The sequence below is a fragment of the Peromyscus eremicus genome, chromosome 17 (assembly GCF_949786415.1).
Source record: "Peromyscus eremicus chromosome 17, PerEre_H2_v1, whole genome shotgun sequence".
Classification (NCBI taxonomy): domain Eukaryota; kingdom Metazoa; phylum Chordata; class Mammalia; order Rodentia; family Cricetidae; genus Peromyscus; species Peromyscus eremicus.
Window position 1 is genome coordinate 55,244,720 of NC_081433.1, and position 17,269 is coordinate 55,261,988.

At 40.5% G+C, this 17,269-nt stretch overlaps 1 protein-coding gene across 8 annotated transcripts in view; it reads right to left on the reverse strand.

Moving 5' to 3' along the window:
* Window positions 1-210: 210 nt before the first annotated feature.
* Window positions 211-17,269, reverse strand: part of Psd3 (pleckstrin and Sec7 domain containing 3) — a 383,054-nt gene continuing 365,995 nt past the window's right edge. For all 8 annotated transcript variants that reach the window (XM_059244224.1, XM_059244226.1, XM_059244225.1 and 5 more), the window contains one exon: window positions 211-558. In XM_059244224.1, the coding sequence (XP_059100207.1) occupies window positions 343-558 (216 nt within the window). In that variant the 3' untranslated portion in view covers window positions 211-342. The remainder of the gene's footprint in view (window positions 559-17,269) is intronic.

The window sequence follows — 17,269 nt, forward strand, 5'->3', positions numbered from 1 at the left end:
AAAAATTTAAACCTAAAAAAAAAAGTACAACGGTTGATTGGGAAGACATAAAATAACTGTGCAGAAGTGCAAATAAGAGAAAGCTGAAGGAGAAAGGATTTGTAATCCTCTGCCCCTCACAAAAGGTGCATTAGTTATAAAGTCGCCCAAATCATCAAAGCAAGAAAAAACTCAAGAGCGAAGACACCTGTACAGAAACTAACAAAAATATACAATATAAAAGGTTACTAATGCACCATTTAGTCACAGACTATTTTTTTAAATATATTCACGGATTACCAGAAAGATCTTGAAAAACTCTTTTTTGCTCCATGACCAGCACTTCCTGGCCGTGGATGGACTCTAAGTAACTTTTTGCTTAATGCCCGGTGTCTCAGGTCGGTGGTCCTTCCTCTCTGACACGTTGCGCTTGACCTTGGCAGTGACTGGAGATGCATCTGGGTTCAGGGAAGGACTTGAATGTGACTTCTTTAGTCCCACTGCCTCGTTTCCCTCAGTACTCAGGAGCTCCTTGCCTCCTTCTTTCAGAATGTTGACGTAAATTTCATAGCGGGTTTTCTGAAGGCAAAAATCAGAGAAGTGCAGTCAGTGCAGTTCCCAACTGCATGTGTGCAGCAAACCCGGCATCCAACACCCATCACAGGAGAGGATTCTGAACACCCGACTTCCCCAAGCTGCCAAGTTACCTGGGTACGCATAACTGCAGGATGATGACTCATTTATTGAGACAAGAAACTAAGCTAGAATTTTCATTAGCACTTATTCTGGATTCTGAGAAATGCCAATACACTGGCTAGAGTGGCCATGCATCCGAAATGCACATGCCCAAGGTGGAGGTTTATCTTCTGGGCAGGAGGAGCTGTAACCTCTGGTTCACATGACACTCTTGCATGTGACCTGGGCTTCAAATGTACTTGGCTTGAACACAGTCATCTACTCTCTGTAACTCTGGAAGGGTCAACTGGATAGTCCTTCCATGCTGAATCCATTTGCTAGTCCCCTGTAGGGCAGTAATACACCCTAGAAGCCATTCTGAATTTCTATTGCTTTTCTTCTAGGATCAGCCAATTCTCCTCACACTATGAAGAGTGGTTACTAGGAAACAAGATGAAGCTTGCAGAACATGGAATTGCTTTCCAATGCTTTTCTCATTCTCCACTTCTTTTGTGACTGGCTATTTATGGAATGCCTTCTATGTTCCAGATAGCCCCTTCCTCCCCCTCCCCCACCGTCTCTCTCGGACTGTTGTTTTTTCTAATGGCTGAAAACACTGCAGAGGCGTTTGTTTCATCCCAGTCCAAACAGTGCTGTTTGTCTAAGTCACTTATCTAGAACTGCTGCACAGACACACTGAAACGTACAGAGTCCTGATTTGATACATTCCAGTCAAAACATGCTTTTCAGCAGGCAGCTTCCACAAGTGAAGACTTTGGATAAGCCCTACAATGTTTCATTTCTAAACAAGAGCATGTCAGTTATAAGGCTGTCCAAACAAACGGAGGCAAAAGCTGTTAAGACTAATATACCTTTCAGGGATTTTTCTACTTAGATTAGAGGTTTGTATACATCAGATTCAAGTGCTACATTTCCAAGTTCTTTTGTCCAACGTAAGAAGCCTGCTAGCCATTCAATTTGTTCTGCATCCAGGCATGACACTGAACATCCACTGAGTGCCCTCGTGCTAACATGAAGTTATTCACACCAATCATAGAAAACTTGTAATATTAGTAATTCTTTTTACTCAAAAGGAAACAAAGTCAGGGAAGCCTAAAGTTAGGATACATAGGTAGGAAACTTTGATTTGAACCCAAGGAAGGTAACAGTGGGATACACTCTGCAAACATTTTCTTTCTGTAAATGACCATATAAATGAATGCATGTTCTCAGAAGAACTCTGACAGACACTGTTGGTCAATCAAAAGCTATTGTCAATTTCCTCTTCTTTGCCCTGGCCCTCTAAAGACAGACACAAAGCATTCAGCAGGTTCCCTAGCCCCTCTAACAACTAAGATGGACCATGTGATACTCCAGCAATGAGTAGACAGAATGCTGGGAGCTCCTGGGAAAGAGTTTGCTTTTTAATGGGAGAGCTGGACTTTGGAGAAGCCACCAGTTTTATGGCCTTAATCTTTTAAAAAAGATTTATTTTAACTATGTACATTTGTGTACCCATGTGCCTGAGTGCAGTGTCTGCTGAGGCCAGAGGCAGGAGATATTCTAAGAGTTACAGGCAATGATAAGCTGTCCATCATGGGTGTTTGGAATTGAACTGGGTCCTCCTTAAGAGCAATATGCACTCTTAAGCAATGAGTCATCTCTCTAGCCCCAAAGCCTTACTCTTTCTCCCCATGTGATATGATTCCTAAAGCTGTTACCATGTGATGTAGGATAGGAGGTATAGATACAAAGGAAAAACATGATAGGCCTCAGGGAAAATTGAAAGACATGGAAAGACAGACAGACAGAGAGGGGGGTGGACAGAGAACCTGATATTTTGATTCAATAAGCTGGACCCAACCCTAAAATTCCCCACATCCCCAGATTCATAAAGATGAACCACAAATTTATGTATGCAAGGAGGCACTATCAACATTCCTTATTTGCAGGTGAAAGAATTATTACTTGAATATTCCAATTTTCATAAATAAGGAAACAAAAACCAGAGAACATGCTAAATATTGCCTTAGAGGACCACATGAGAGCTTAGTCAGACCATTCGCTAACCGTGAGAGCTTAGTCAGACCATTCGCTAATCAAAAGGTCACCAGCATTACATATTGCTACATGTGCCCTGACATCAGAGCTAGAGGAAATCTAAAGGACACACTGGTTCTAAAACCTTATCTATTTTAAGAATTTATTACACTGTCACCAACTGCCTTGGTGGCAAAATTAAAATTCTGGAAAGATTATTTTCAATGAGTACATGATTCTGTATAAGTGACATATCGGCAGTTTAAAGCAGACTCAGGAAGCCAGGGTGAGACATACTGTTCCATGAAGTGAAGCGTCCATGCAGTGAGGAGAGAGGAAGGGCCATGTTTTGATAAGACATACAAGAGATGCAAGGAGAGACGTGATATGGCTAGTAGTTTCTATTACTGTGAAGAAGCAGGTACCTTTTCATCCCATCTGAACTCCCAGTTTAAGTGAAGGGAAGGTTCCACCCACATGTGGGAGAGACCTTTCCTCACAGTTCACTGACCTCCCAGCCAGTCATCTCTGGAAACACCCTCAGAGAACTGTGTTCCACTGATCTTTTAGGTGTTTCTCAAGACAGTCAAGTTACCAACTGTGATTAGCCATCCCAGTGTCTTGACAGCTCACACTTTGTACTTCAGAATCTCATACTCTGCCTTACTATATCACTTCCTTTGGGAAAATGCCCCATTTTGATGGAGTACAGTAGTACCGAAGCACAATGACTAAAGGTTTGAGTTTGAAATTAGGTTATCTGAGTTCAGGTCATTGCATCAGTACATACTGTGAGATTGTAGACTCCTTATTTTGACTCTTCACTGTTGTGAAATATTAGTTAAAGATGTGTCGGATTTGTTTATGCTGTGGAATATTTGTTTAATGATGCAAAGCCGTGTTGCATTCTTTTATGTTGCATTTGTTTACCTCTGTAAAGCTGTGTTACATTGTCTAAAGTAACTAATTGGTCTAAAACAACTGATTGATCTAATAAAGAGCTGAAAGTCCAATAAAAAGAAAAAGAAGCAGGTACCATGGAGGGATGCACCTGAAAAAGACACGCAGGAAACCCTATCCTTCATGCATCTCACAGCTCCACTACAAAGCCGTGTCACATGTGAGTCATGTGACTTTGCTAACCACAGCACAGAGGCATGGCTATGTAGGAGTCATCTGCTCATAGGAAAAGAGGAAGAGAGGGAAAGGTGAAGGAAGACCAGGGAAAAGAACTATTCTACTGCTAGAGAAAGCAAGGCCAGGCAATGCAGGCAGGCTTTGGAACTCAGAAGGCTAGCCTCCCTTCCAATGAAAGAAAAACAACTCGGCATGAAAGCTCTTGCTTGAGTTACCACTGGGCTTTCTTGGAGGAGTAGGAAGGTTGTATTTCTGACTGACTATTGACCTCATCTTTGAAGGGCGATTTTTCTTTCTTCCTTTCTTAGAAGACATGATGCTCATAGATTTTCCTCAGATAAACTAGCAAAGGTAAGTTTTAAGCTGAAGCTGGTACACAAGGACAAACAACACAGTAGGAAGAGTAATTGTACTCTTTCCCTTTTTTCTAGTTTAGTTTTTAATTGAACTCATAATTTTTAACTACAGCACTTTGTGGAGACCATCACAGAAAACCGCATCTGGACAGAGTGCAGAAATCAACAGATTGTGGGGAGCCCAGCTCCAATGGCTATACATCTGTATCACAACTCCTGCATCTATGGCTCAGGGAACATCAAGGAAGAAGAGGCAGAAAGAACATCCTCATTCTTCAAAAGTATTTTACTGTTAAGTGACTCATATTGACTGGACATACTCTGGGGGTACAGTGTGAAGCTACAATACATGTATACAATGTGTATGATTAGATCATAGTACTTGGCATAAGTATCATCCCAGACATTGTACTGAAAACAGTCAAAATCCTTTCTATTCTTGTCAAATACTCAATGAAATATTGTCAACTGAGTTATGTTACCAAAGTACTGTAGACCATGAGAAGTTATCACTTCTCTCTAACTGTATCCCTGTAACTATCTTTTAATCCCTTCCCCAAGCTCCTTTCCAGGCTTTGGTTACCAAAATTCTGTTTTCCACTTCTTTAAGACCAAGATTTTAGTGCCCACTAAAACAGAACATGTGGTTTTTTTTTTTTTCTTTCTAAGCCTGACTTATATAACAATGACAGGGCCCAGCTCCATGTATGTTGCTATAAATGCCAGATACATATCCATATTTTATGGCTGAATAAGACATGTAAATATACATGATTACAATATACTGTGGGATGTTTTGTATGGCAAATGTGTTGCTCTGATTAACCAAACACTGATTGTCCAGTAGCCAGGCAGGAAGTATAGGCGGGACTAACAGAGAGGAGAATTGAGGGAACAGGAAGGCAGGGGGAGAGACCTACCAGCCGCCTCCATGACAAGCAAGATGTAAGCTACCGGTAAGCCACGAGCCACATGGCAACTTATAGATTAATAGAAATGGGTTAATTTAAGATAGAAGAACTAGATAACAAGAAGCCTGCCACGGCCATACAGTTTATAAGTAATATAAGCGTCTGAGTGATTTATACGTGGGTTGTGGGACTGCGGGGGCTTGGTGGGACCTGGAGAGAAGCTCTCCAGCTACAATAATATAATATGTAACAATATACATTTTCTTTATCCACTTGTCTATCCACTGATGGGCACTTAGGTTGAGATTCCTTACCTGGGTTATTACGAACAGTTAAATAAACCCATGGATGCAAATATCTCTATTGACATACTGATTTCAATTGCATATTCAGGAGTGAGTGGGATTGCTTGATAATTTGGTAATTGTTTATAGGTTTTGAGGAACTTGCATACAGCATGCCACAGTGATTATAAAAGTTGGCATTACCAACAGCATATGAGTCTTCTCCATTCCTCTGCATCACTACCATTTTTTTTTATCTTTTTTTTTTTTTGGTTTTTCAAGACAGGGTTTCTCTGTGCAGCTTTGCGACTCTCCTGGAACTCGCTTTGTAGACCAGGCTGGCCTTGAACTCACAGAGATCCGCCTGCCTCTGCCTTCCAAGTGAGTGCAGGGATTAAAGGCGTGCGCCACCACCGCCCGGCTTATTTTTTTAAATTTTATGTTGTGTGATATTTTGTTTGTGTTCTGACCAATAAAGCTTGCCTGGAGATCAGAGGGCAGAGCTAGTCACTAGATAACCATAGAAGCCAGGCAGTGGTGGCACACACCTTTAATCCCAGCACATGGGAAGAAGCAGGAAGATCAGGAGTTCAAGGCCACCTTGGGCTTCACGAGATTGAACCAGTCTAAATGAGAAACAGAGCTGGGTGGTTGTGGCTCACACTTTTGATCCCAGCACATGGGAGGCTCATGCCTTTAATCCCAGCACTAGGGAGGTTGAAACGGGAATATAAAGCAGGTAGAGACAGGATTTTGCCATTCAGTCTGAGGATTTGTAGAGACAGGATTGCCCTTTTCGGTCTAAGATTTCATAGAGGTAAGAAGTTTCTGGTGGCTGGCTGCTCTGCTTCTCTGATCTTTCAGCAGTCACCCTAAAATCTGATTCCCGGTTTTTATTGATAAGACTAATTAGGATCATGCATCAATTTTATTTTGTTTTTATTTTTATTTTTTGATAAGAGCTATTTTACCTCATTTCTGCTTTGATTTTTAGTTTTCCAATGATCAGTAATACCGAACATTTTTCATAATTGTTGGTCATTTGCACAATCTCTTTTGAGAAATGTCCATTCAGGTCATTTGCCATCCCATATCCCCTTGCTCTGTTCTGTAATCCCACCCCACACCCACTCCTATGGTGCATAATTTCTAATTAAAATTTTCCTTGTTTTCTTTTTGCTGTTGTTTGAGCTCCATATACATTCTGGATATCACCCATCAGATGAGTCATTCACAAATATTTTCTCTCATTCAGCAAGTTGCTTCTCTATATTGATGCTTGTTCCCTTTGTTGTGAAGACACGTGTCAACTAAATGAACCCTAGTTGTTAATTTTTAGTTTCATTGACAATGCTTTTGGGGTCATACTACCCAAAAATCTTTGCCCAGACCAGCCAGTATCTTCAATAGTTGTTTTTCTTATAGTTTCTTCTTCTTCTTTTCTTCTCCTTCTTCTTTTCTTCTTCTTCTTCTTCTTCTTCTTCTTCTTCTTCTTCTTCTTCTTCTTCTTCTCTCTCCCTCTCTCCCTCCCCTCTCTCCCTCTCTCCTCCCTCTCTTCCTCTCTCTCTCTCTCTCTCTCTCTCTCTCTCTCTATATATATATATATATATATATATATATATATATATATTTTTTTTTTTTAAAACAGGGTCTTTCAATGAACCTGAAGCCCACCAATTTGCCTAGACTGACCGGCCATCCAGTCCCAGGAATCCTTGTGTCTCCACCGCCCAGCACTGGGATCATAGGTCCATTCTTCAGAGCTTGTCATTTTTCTGCAGAAGCCAGGCATTGAACTCAGGTCCTCATGCTAGCCCTCTGCAGACTCTCCACTAGGCCTCCCCTACAGTTTTTTTTTTTAATTTCTTTTTAAAAGTCTGATGTATCAGACTAGCAGAACAACCCATATTCAAACAGCCAACCTTGCCTGAAGAACCTGATCGATGACATTTAGACAAGGACTGCTGCTTCCCTAACAGCCTGTTCCTCCTCACAAATGGAACTGAATTTTCTCTCCTTTTTTTTTAATTAAAAATATTCATGTGACTAGCCTGAGGAGAGGAAACAAAGTTTAAAATGAAACCCAGCAATTCCCAGCACGCCTGCAGTCTCCTTTTCTGCCATATGCTCCGGCCTTCGCCCCTGACACGTGTGTGTAAGTCTGCTAGGGCGTTTTTGTAAAAGCAGTTATGCTAGACTAATAACAAGCAATAAACCCAATGCTGGAAACTAAGGTAGCCATTTTGAAACCATGAAATAAGCATGAAAGCAAAAAGCCATTATGCTCATAAAAACAGATCAGTATTTTTAGGAAGACGACATCCACAATGATAGCATTTAGCAGACAGTAACCATCCATTTATATTTGTTTTAAAGTTAGATGTAAAACACTTATGCTGTTTAATCATTTGGTCAGTTTTCTACTAGTTATAGCCAAAAGTACACCAGCATTAAAAACATCCCTATTGAGTAGCAATGAAACTCATTTTAATTTTATTTATGAAAAAGTTACTTGGTTAATAAATTGTGGCATGTATAACTTTGTTGTTTTCTGAATAGTCAATGGTTTATTGATAGACATAACTATTCACCACAATGTGGTTACATAATGAACATTAAGTCAGTGACTATTAAGTACACTGTTAGTGTTACGTCAATTACTTGTTTTCTGTAGCTGAATACAATTCTCTTAGTCTTTTCCTGTATGTCTACTATATGTATATCTTACAGTTTCTAAGAGATTCTAAGATGGTATATATAATTTTAAGGTTCCAGAGTCTGATTAAAATACCAGTACAGAGAATTAGAACATTTTATATCACAAAGAAAATTTGATAATAAACATTTCTCTCATTGACTCTGCTTTGTCTATACCCTACATTCATCCTCTGAGCAAGTCCCATTCTTCCATCTTCACAATATATTCAGAATCCTGTGTCTTCTCACTCCTTCTACCAAATCTGAAGCAAGCACAATCATCTCCTGTCTAGACAATTCGGGAAGCTGCTAGTCTTCTAGTCTTTGCTCCCTCCTTTCACATCCACATACACTCCTCTCAAAAGTCAGTGATGTGAAACACAGCACACTGTCACTGCTTAAAGTACTGCAATGCCTCGGATCCTTAAAATGCTCCTTAACCTCAAATCCTCCAAGTGGCTTCCATACCTCTAATCTTTGCCGACTGTCACTCCCTGTGCCACCAACACCACTGGTTTCCTCTTAAGTAAGTCTCTGGGCTACAGTGTACCAGAAGGCCTGCCTTCTGGCTGCCCTTGGATGTGTCAGACTCTCTTCCAGGACCTCTTGCTCTTTCTATTTTCTTTGCCCCCAAAGCTCTTTACCCACAAATCCATGGAGATCACTACTGTCCTTCATCACTTTCAGACTTCACGATGTCATTGTCACATCAAGGCCTGCCAAATCTAAATCATCACACCTCTTCTCACCCCTCCACTAATTTTTCTCCTTATCAGTTGTCCCCATCCAACAGCCTTGTATTTTTAATTTTTAGAGAAGCTTGTTTATTTCTCCCTTGTCCCCAAGATGCTCTCACATGAAGAAAAACAACTGCTTTTGTTTCCTAAAAGTAAACAAAACACCCATTAATGTATGAATGGAAAAAAAGTATATGTAAGAGAAATTAAATTCTTCCAAGTCTAGCAGAAAATACATTTTAGATATATTTTATATAAACAGACTATGCCAATTTTTATATAAATGAAAACAACAGGGACATAGACGTTGACAGTAGATGGCTGGTAAGTTATTAATTCCAGAACTTCTGAGAATACATCATTATTTTAGATATTCCACCATTCCCATGTCTCCCATGAATCACTAAGGTCTGACTTATCATTCCAAGGCTATTCCTTCTCTCCCCACATCCTCTTGACCTTGGCTATTGAGATATTATCTGTGACAAATCCTAATCAGAGCACCAAATATAAGCTGTCTGGCTGAGACTGAGTCCTTCTCTTCAGAGACAGAGGACTATCTCAGAGGGCCATACAATACAGGTTTATCTTTACATGTATCTCTTCTGGAGCAGTAAGAGAAGAACTGCCTTTATTACCCAGTATAAGCTTAGGGATAAATCAAGAAACTGGACTACTATGTTGGGACTCTGGAGCTTCCTCACTTGGATAGTGACTTGATCTCATTCTGATTGGTAGGGACCCTGTAAGTTCACAAACCCAAGTATACACTAAAGAGATAAAGATTTCCCCAGGGTTATTTACATCTAGAGTACACCTGCATGGTCATTCTTACATATTATTTACATGTAATGTGTCAGGATCACATTTATGGCTTGATACAGACTTGGAAGCTAAACTAAGATTGGCCAGGACCCTGGGCCATAGAATAGTGGTCTCTCACCTTATTAATTAGAATGAATTAGCACTACACAGGCAATAACAATATCGAAGGATTATACTTCACTGACAATTTTATGACTGGATGATCCATAATGGGGTATGTAGAACAGAGGTGAAATATCAAAAAAGAGGCATTTTAAGTTAATTTAATATCACACCACAATATCATCACTGCATTAGAAACTAACACTGTTTCTAATCTAGGACATTAAAAATGAGATGGGATGTTTAAAATCAGTCCATGAAAAGCACAGTGGCAGCAAGAAAATAGTCTTACCAGAGATATCTGTGGATGACAATGTCATTAAGCCAGTGAGTGTGGGTCTTAATACATTCTAGACCACTGTTCTGCCATTATTCAGCCCCATCAGGTAAATGTCTTTCATTACAAAGGACAAAAAGTTTATGGAAAGAAGGGGTGCCTCAAGGACTTCTTGTTACTTTTGTTGATATCAGTAAGTAGATCGTAGTCTACAAACACACGCTCACATCAGTTCTGTATTTCTGAGTGCATGCTCACCTGCCTCCCTCAAGGCTGTCCCAATAGTGTAAACAGAATTCTAGCAGTCTAGACTGCATGACCTAACCCACGGCTTGATAACAACTCCAGATGGGATTTCTACCAAGTCTAAGAGATGGGACTACTTAGGCGCCCAAATGTTAAAGTATGGTTTTTTTGGGAGATAGACCAGTAAATTCTCTCTGCTAATTTCTTTCTTAGGATTAGCTGTTTTCATGAGCTTCTGTGAACATCAAGTACAAATACAACTCAAGTGGCTTTTAAAAAGCTAAGATATTTTCTTCAATGCGTAACCTCTTTAGTTTTCCCTATTTTCATTAAGCTTATCCTTAATTCCCTGTTTAAAAAAAAAAATCTTTATATGTAGGAAAAAGTTATTTTTCTTCATTAGAAACAAGGCCTATGAGTGCTAACTAAAAAAAAATACTGTGCCTAAGGACATGTAAGCTGCTACTTGGGTTAAATGTTAATTGCTCGGGAGGCAGAGCCAGGTGATCTCTGTGAGTTCGAGGCCAGCCTGGGCTACCAAGTGAGTACCAGGAAAGGCGCAAAACTACAGAGAAACCCTGTCTCAAAAAACCAAAAAAAAAAAAACCGAAAAAACAAAAAAACAAAAAAACAACCCAGCAATTGATATTCTTTGAAACTAATTTCATCACACCCACATATAAACTTACCTGCATCTGATGGTTTCCCTTCTCCTGAGACAAGGCATCTCTTGTCTCACCTAATACAAGTGTCTCCACCCTCTATTTCATGATACAGGAGCACAACAGTCACCCTCAATGAAAGTCATGCTACTCTGTAACACTCACTCACTACCCATCTGTATTCACAGCCCAATGCTCCAGAAACCAGATCCTGAATATTTCTTCCCAACATCTCTCACACAGAGGCAGAGTAAAAGGCCATCTTTACACAGGATAGGCAGTAACATACATGGTGAAGCACATTTTGCTTCTAGATCTCTACGTAGAAAATGAAGAAATAAACCCCAAATCAAAAGAAATGGAGCGAGGAGCTTGCAAACTGGCTGCTTATTCATATATAGACTGGTCATTTTCAGTCTGCATTACTGGAGGTCAGGGCAGAACTGATGTGCAATTTACTTTCTTATTGGTCACTTAGCTTACTCACCTCTATTTGCTAATTTCAGAAGGCAGCAATAGGCAGAACAGATTCCTAACATAAAGGCTGTGCTGGGGCTAGGGGGTTTTCACCATACTCTTCTCCCATACCAGGCCTCTGCATGCAATAGTAAGCCACTATTTAAATATAGCAAGTACCATACATTATCAGTGCGGATAGCTAACATTCTGGAAAACACCTAAAGATGTCTGCACTCCCTTCTTTTGTTTGTTTTGATTTCCACTTTAATGTTCTCTAAATGAGCTTAGTGACTGTAGTTTCTAAAATAATTAAAAAATGAAAACCTTTTATATAATAATAAAAAGAGGAGTCATAAGCTTGTACTAATACAGACAAAAGGGACTGTGCTTACATAGAGTGTTTTGAGACTGTCAACTGTCACCATTCTATGGTCCCTGCCTTGCCATCATATTCCTATGGAATCTAGTCCGTAGAAGAAATTAGAAAATCCAATCAGATTGAAGCACCTCCAAAATTTGACACCCACAGAATGTCGAGATCATGCTTTAGTTCCGTCCATCTCAAAGAATTTTGTTGCACACAAATGAGGATCTTGCACCTAGAATATATCAAAACCCAACCAGGCCCAAACCTGTAATTCACTTCCTATGTTCCCCCTGGAGATAACTGCCTCTAGGGCCTCAGGCATGCTAGGCAAGTACTTTGAGGCCCTGCTAGGCAAGTACTTTACCAGTAAGCTACTTTTCCAGCCCTCTTTTTGCTTTTTATTTTGGGACAACGTTTCACTAAGTTGCCTAGGTTGCCTTGAACTCACTCTACAGTGCAGGCTTGTTTTGGTTGATGGGATGACTGGAATTCAAGAGTTTGCTGTTCAGCAAAGTGAAACAAAGTTGTCTCCTAACTACAGGTTCTACTGGCCCAAGGTAAAAAGTATCTGAGCTAGAGAAATACTGCTATCTCTGTACACTTTCCCTTTACCTACTTAAGACAAAAACTTTAGCTTAAAAAAAACATTTTATATAGTCGTGTTCATTATCTTTTCGTTTGTATTTTGATCTTCCTTCTGATTCCATAAGAATTAGTTGAAGTTATATACTGTATCCTCAAAAACATGTCCTTGTTCTTGGAGTTCGTGTGTGTGTGTGTGTGTGTGTGTGTGTGTGTGTGTGTGTGTGTGGACATGTTTATGCAATAGGCATATGTGCAGGTGGCTATACATGTGCATAAGCCAGAGGTTGACTTGAGTTTCTCCCTCAGTACTCTCAATCTTATTTTCAGAGATGGGGTCTCTAACTGAACCTAGAGCTCACTGATTCAATTAGACTTGGGAATCTGCCAGTAAAGCAGGTCCAGATACAGCCCTCTACTGTAAACCACAGCCATGAGCTGAAAGAAATCTCTTTTCTTATTATTAGTCACAGAAACTAAGACATGTGAGTACATCATGCAGTATTTGTAATTGCACGCCCTGTGTGCGTTGGGGGATCTCCACTGTCAACTTGACTAGATCTGGAATCATGAAGTATTTGTAATTGTGTGCTCCGTGTGAGTTGGTGGACCTCCACTGTCAAACTGACTGGATCTGGAATCAAGTAAGAGATTCTGTGTAAGTCCGTAAAAGGCATTTTCTGGAAGGATTAACATGACCGGGGAAGGGATCCAAGACAAAAGGAGGTTTGAGGGAAATGCTGTGGTTATTTGACTGCCTGCCCTTGCTTCTTGCCGGTGAATACATGTACCCTGTTGCTGCTGCCACTGCTGTTTCCATCAAAACCCAGTTCTCAGCCTTCAAACATGGACTGAATACCAGCAGTTCTTAGGAAATTCTTCCATCTGCAGCACGGACTGGCACTGCTGAGGCATCCAGCCTTGTGGACAGAGAAGCGACTGGGTTCTCAGGCTCTGTAGCTTGCAGCAATTGTTGGACTAACCCAGACCATGCAAGCCAATCTAACAAACCCCTATTTACCATGTAATCATTCTATTGGTTTATTCCTCTAGACCAGTGATTCGCAACCTGTGGGTCATGACCCCTTTGGAGATTGTCAAGTGACTCTTTCACAGCGGTCGCCTATGACCATCAGAAAACACACATTATGAGTCAAAACAGTAGCAAAATTAGAGTTGTGAAGTAGCAAGGAAAATAATGTTATGGTTGGGGGTCACCACAACATGAGGAACTGTAGTAAAGGGTTGCAGCATTAGAAAGGTTGAGAACCACTTCTCTAGAGGACCCTGATAATAAGGTGGGGCACATTTCACTGGAAGTGATGCCTTCCAGGTTCAACTGTGTTACAAACGGCAGAATTTTCTTCCTTTTTAAGGCAGAATAAAATGTAACAGGGCAAAGGTTCCCCCATCTTGTCTTAGCTGGAGCTCTCTTTGACTGAACCTAAAACTGTCCTGCTTTTCCTACCCTCCCCCCACCATGGAAAGTCCCACGGGAAAGTACCCAACGTTGGTCTAGAAACTTGGGGTTGAAATGCCCCAGCTAACAGCATGCTTTTGGCTTCTTTTAAACTTCTGGCTTGCTTTACTTCTCCCTGCAACTGCCAACCAGGATGTAGTTTTCTGTGTTCTTTGTCTTCAAAAGCTCCCTGTAAAATGCATTCGAGGTTGCTGTTTTTCTCTCTAGGCAGTCACTGCCTTCATAGACCCTAAATTCAGCCTTTGGTCATGGTGAGTTGTCGCTACCCCTCAACAGAAATCAGATGATTTTACTCAGACATGGATACATGCCAATTTCCTTTTCACCTGTCAGTTGGTAGACACAGGTTGTTTCTGTATCTTGGCTACTATAAGGAATGCAGGCGTGTCTCGGAGAGAAAGTAACTCCCCATCCTGACATATATTCAGGTCCAATAGTGATGCTATTTATAAATTCCTAGAGCAGTGATATCGATTTGCATTCGATGGAGGAGGGCTCCATTTTTTTCTCTCTCTTCAATAAAACTTGTTACCTTTTGACCTGTTCATAATAGCAGCCTTAAACGTCATTTCGCTGGTGGTTAGTAGTGATGGGTACTGTTTCATGTACTGGTGGGACAAATGCGTGGAATCTCTCGGGCAGTATCTACTTAGGTCCTTTCTGGAAGGCTGGTTTTTGTCTGTTCGCTTGTTTATTTAGTTGTATGGTTTGCCCGTTGGCCCCTTACTGAAAACATGCTCTGCAGACAGGCTTTTTTGTTCATTGTTCTGGCTCTGTAGATTGTTTCCTTTGCTGGGCAGAAAGCCCTAGTTTGACACAGTCCTATTTGCTGTTTGGGCTCTGGTTGTCTGTGGTGTCGGTGACACACTGAAAAAGGTATGATTGTCCAGACCAGTGTTTGGGGCTTGAGCTTCGCTTTGTTCTCTGAGTTTTCATGTTCTGACTCTGCTCTTATCTTCACTTGATGTTTGGAGACAGGCTTCCACTCAGTAGCTCTGCCTGGCCTGGAACTCAATATACAGAGTAGGCTGGCATTGGATTTGCAGAGATCTGCCTGCCTCTGTCTCCCAAGTGTGGATATTAACGGTGTACCCCACCATGTCCAGCCTCATGTCCTATTTTTAAACCTTTAGTTTATATGGAATTTATTTTGCATATAATATAGAATAAGAATTCGATTTCAGTTTTCATGTACATGGATTTCCAGTTTTCAAAACATCATTTATTGAAGAGACTATTCTTGCCCTACTATGTATTCTTGGAATCTTTGTTGAAGATTGTTTAATCTTATTGTATTAATTGGGGTTCTCTAGAGAAACAGAACTTATATAACACATACGTGTATGTGTATATACATATATCTCTCTATATATAGATATATAGATGTATGTAATTAAAGGGGATTTATTAGAATGGCATACAGGTTATGGTCCCACTAGTCCAATAATGGCTGTCTAACAATGGGCAATCCAAGAATTCAGTAGTTGTTCAGTCCATGAGACTGGTCTTCAGTATATGCCAGAAACCTGAAGAAGTAACGGACTTGCTAGAGAGAGTGTGAGCAAGCAGCCAAAGAGCTAAAGCTTCCTTCTCCCATGTCCTTTATATAGGCCATCAGCAGAAGTGTGGCCCAGATTCAAGGTGGATCTTCCCACCTCAAAAAGTCCGGATTAAAAGTGGATCTTCCCATTTGAAAAAATCCCTCACAGGTGTACCCAGCTGCTGCTCAGGTTTTAGTTAATTCCAGATGTGGTCAAGTTGACAAACAAGAATAGCCATCACCCTCATCTTCAGGGATTTATTTCTGGGATCTTTTTTATTTCACTGACCCACTCCCTACAACTGGTTCTCAACACACACATCAGGATCACAGTAAGTTTGTCTGTTTACATTCTTATGTTGAGGATTAAACCCAAGGCCCTGTGCACACCAAGTAAGCACTCTACCATTGAGCTAGACCCCCCAGTCTAGAACTACACAGTTTTGATTAGCACAGCATGATTGCTTTTTGTGAAAGGGTCTTGATACACTGCCTATGCCAGTCTTGACTCTTTGGCTCACATCATTCTCCAGAGTATCTGTAACTACAGGCCGGTGACTCCCAGTCTGTGCTATTTAATTTTTTTTCCAAGTCTGTGCTACTTATGCCCCCTCCTTTTTAAATCTCTGAGAACATTTACCCTTTTCCTTTGGAAGCCAATATACTACGACTGTCTTCAAAGAAGACACTTCAGGCACATATGCACAGCTGATAAAGACAGGACTTGGGGTTTGAGTCATTTCAAGTACATGACTAGATGCTTTGTATGCCTTCTCAAAGCAAGGAACTAGCTCCTTATATGAAGCTCAGTGAACTTGCTGTAAGCTTCTCTTCCCTTTGCAGGCAGCTGTAATCATTTAAAGATTAAACTTCAGGCCTTCTTAGTCCTTCTCCATTGTATCACATCAGAGTCCACATGACCAAGAGCCCTGTTTCTATTACTACCTGAAATGAGCATGGAGACAACTGCTAACCATTGGGCTCTGTCTTTGGACATCATTTAGGACGTCATTCCACTAAAAAGAAAAACTTAAAATTTCCAGGAGGTCTACTAACTTGTGCTATTTTGGTTATTCAGATCAAAACACACAATATCATGTCTCTGATGCTGTCTGCAAAGGAGGCGGCATTCAGTTCTAGGCATTCTAGGCCCAGTTACTGAGACAGATTAGGGACACCAATTATCTTTAAGTAGGTTAATGGTTTTTCTCCTTAGTCGTCACTAGGGAGATAAAGGGAAATAAGTCCTGTCTTTGTCCTTTCATGAACAAGAACTTAATATCTAGATATGTTACTTCAAAAGGTGGGTTGCTTTGTGGCACCTGGCAGGATGCTGAGGTAGGCCTTACATTGTCTCAGGAGTGGGAAGGTGGTCAGTTATAGAGCTCTCAATGTGGAAATAACTAATACAGTGATGGGAAATGAAAATGAACAATGTGAGGAAGTAAACAGAATTTTATCAAAAGGAAATATGTCCAACTAACTACCCACTAACAACTATGAAACAAAATGCCCACAGTTCAAAAGAAGCTTAGAACATTCTAGTTAATACTTCTGTGGTCTTTAGACACTAGTTGTTTTGGGTTTCCATGATGACTATAGGCAATGTATTCTTGTTCTTATATACCAGTTTGAGAAGGAATAAAATCATTTTGATTGACAAGAAAAACAAAAATTCAGAAAAGGATGCATCTATAAGAATGCCCCAGATTTTTTAGATTTAAAATATTCTCTCCTAAAATATTGTTGTCTTGTTATAGTAGACATTTGTTGTTTCTAAAATTAGCTTCTGTAGGCATGTGGCCTGTGTGGGTCCTCTCTGTGTTAAGCCATGAGCATATGTTACTCTGGGTCACAATTCAGGAGTGGGACTCAGTTGAACTCCAGCCCACTAAGTCAATGGAGCTTCCAAC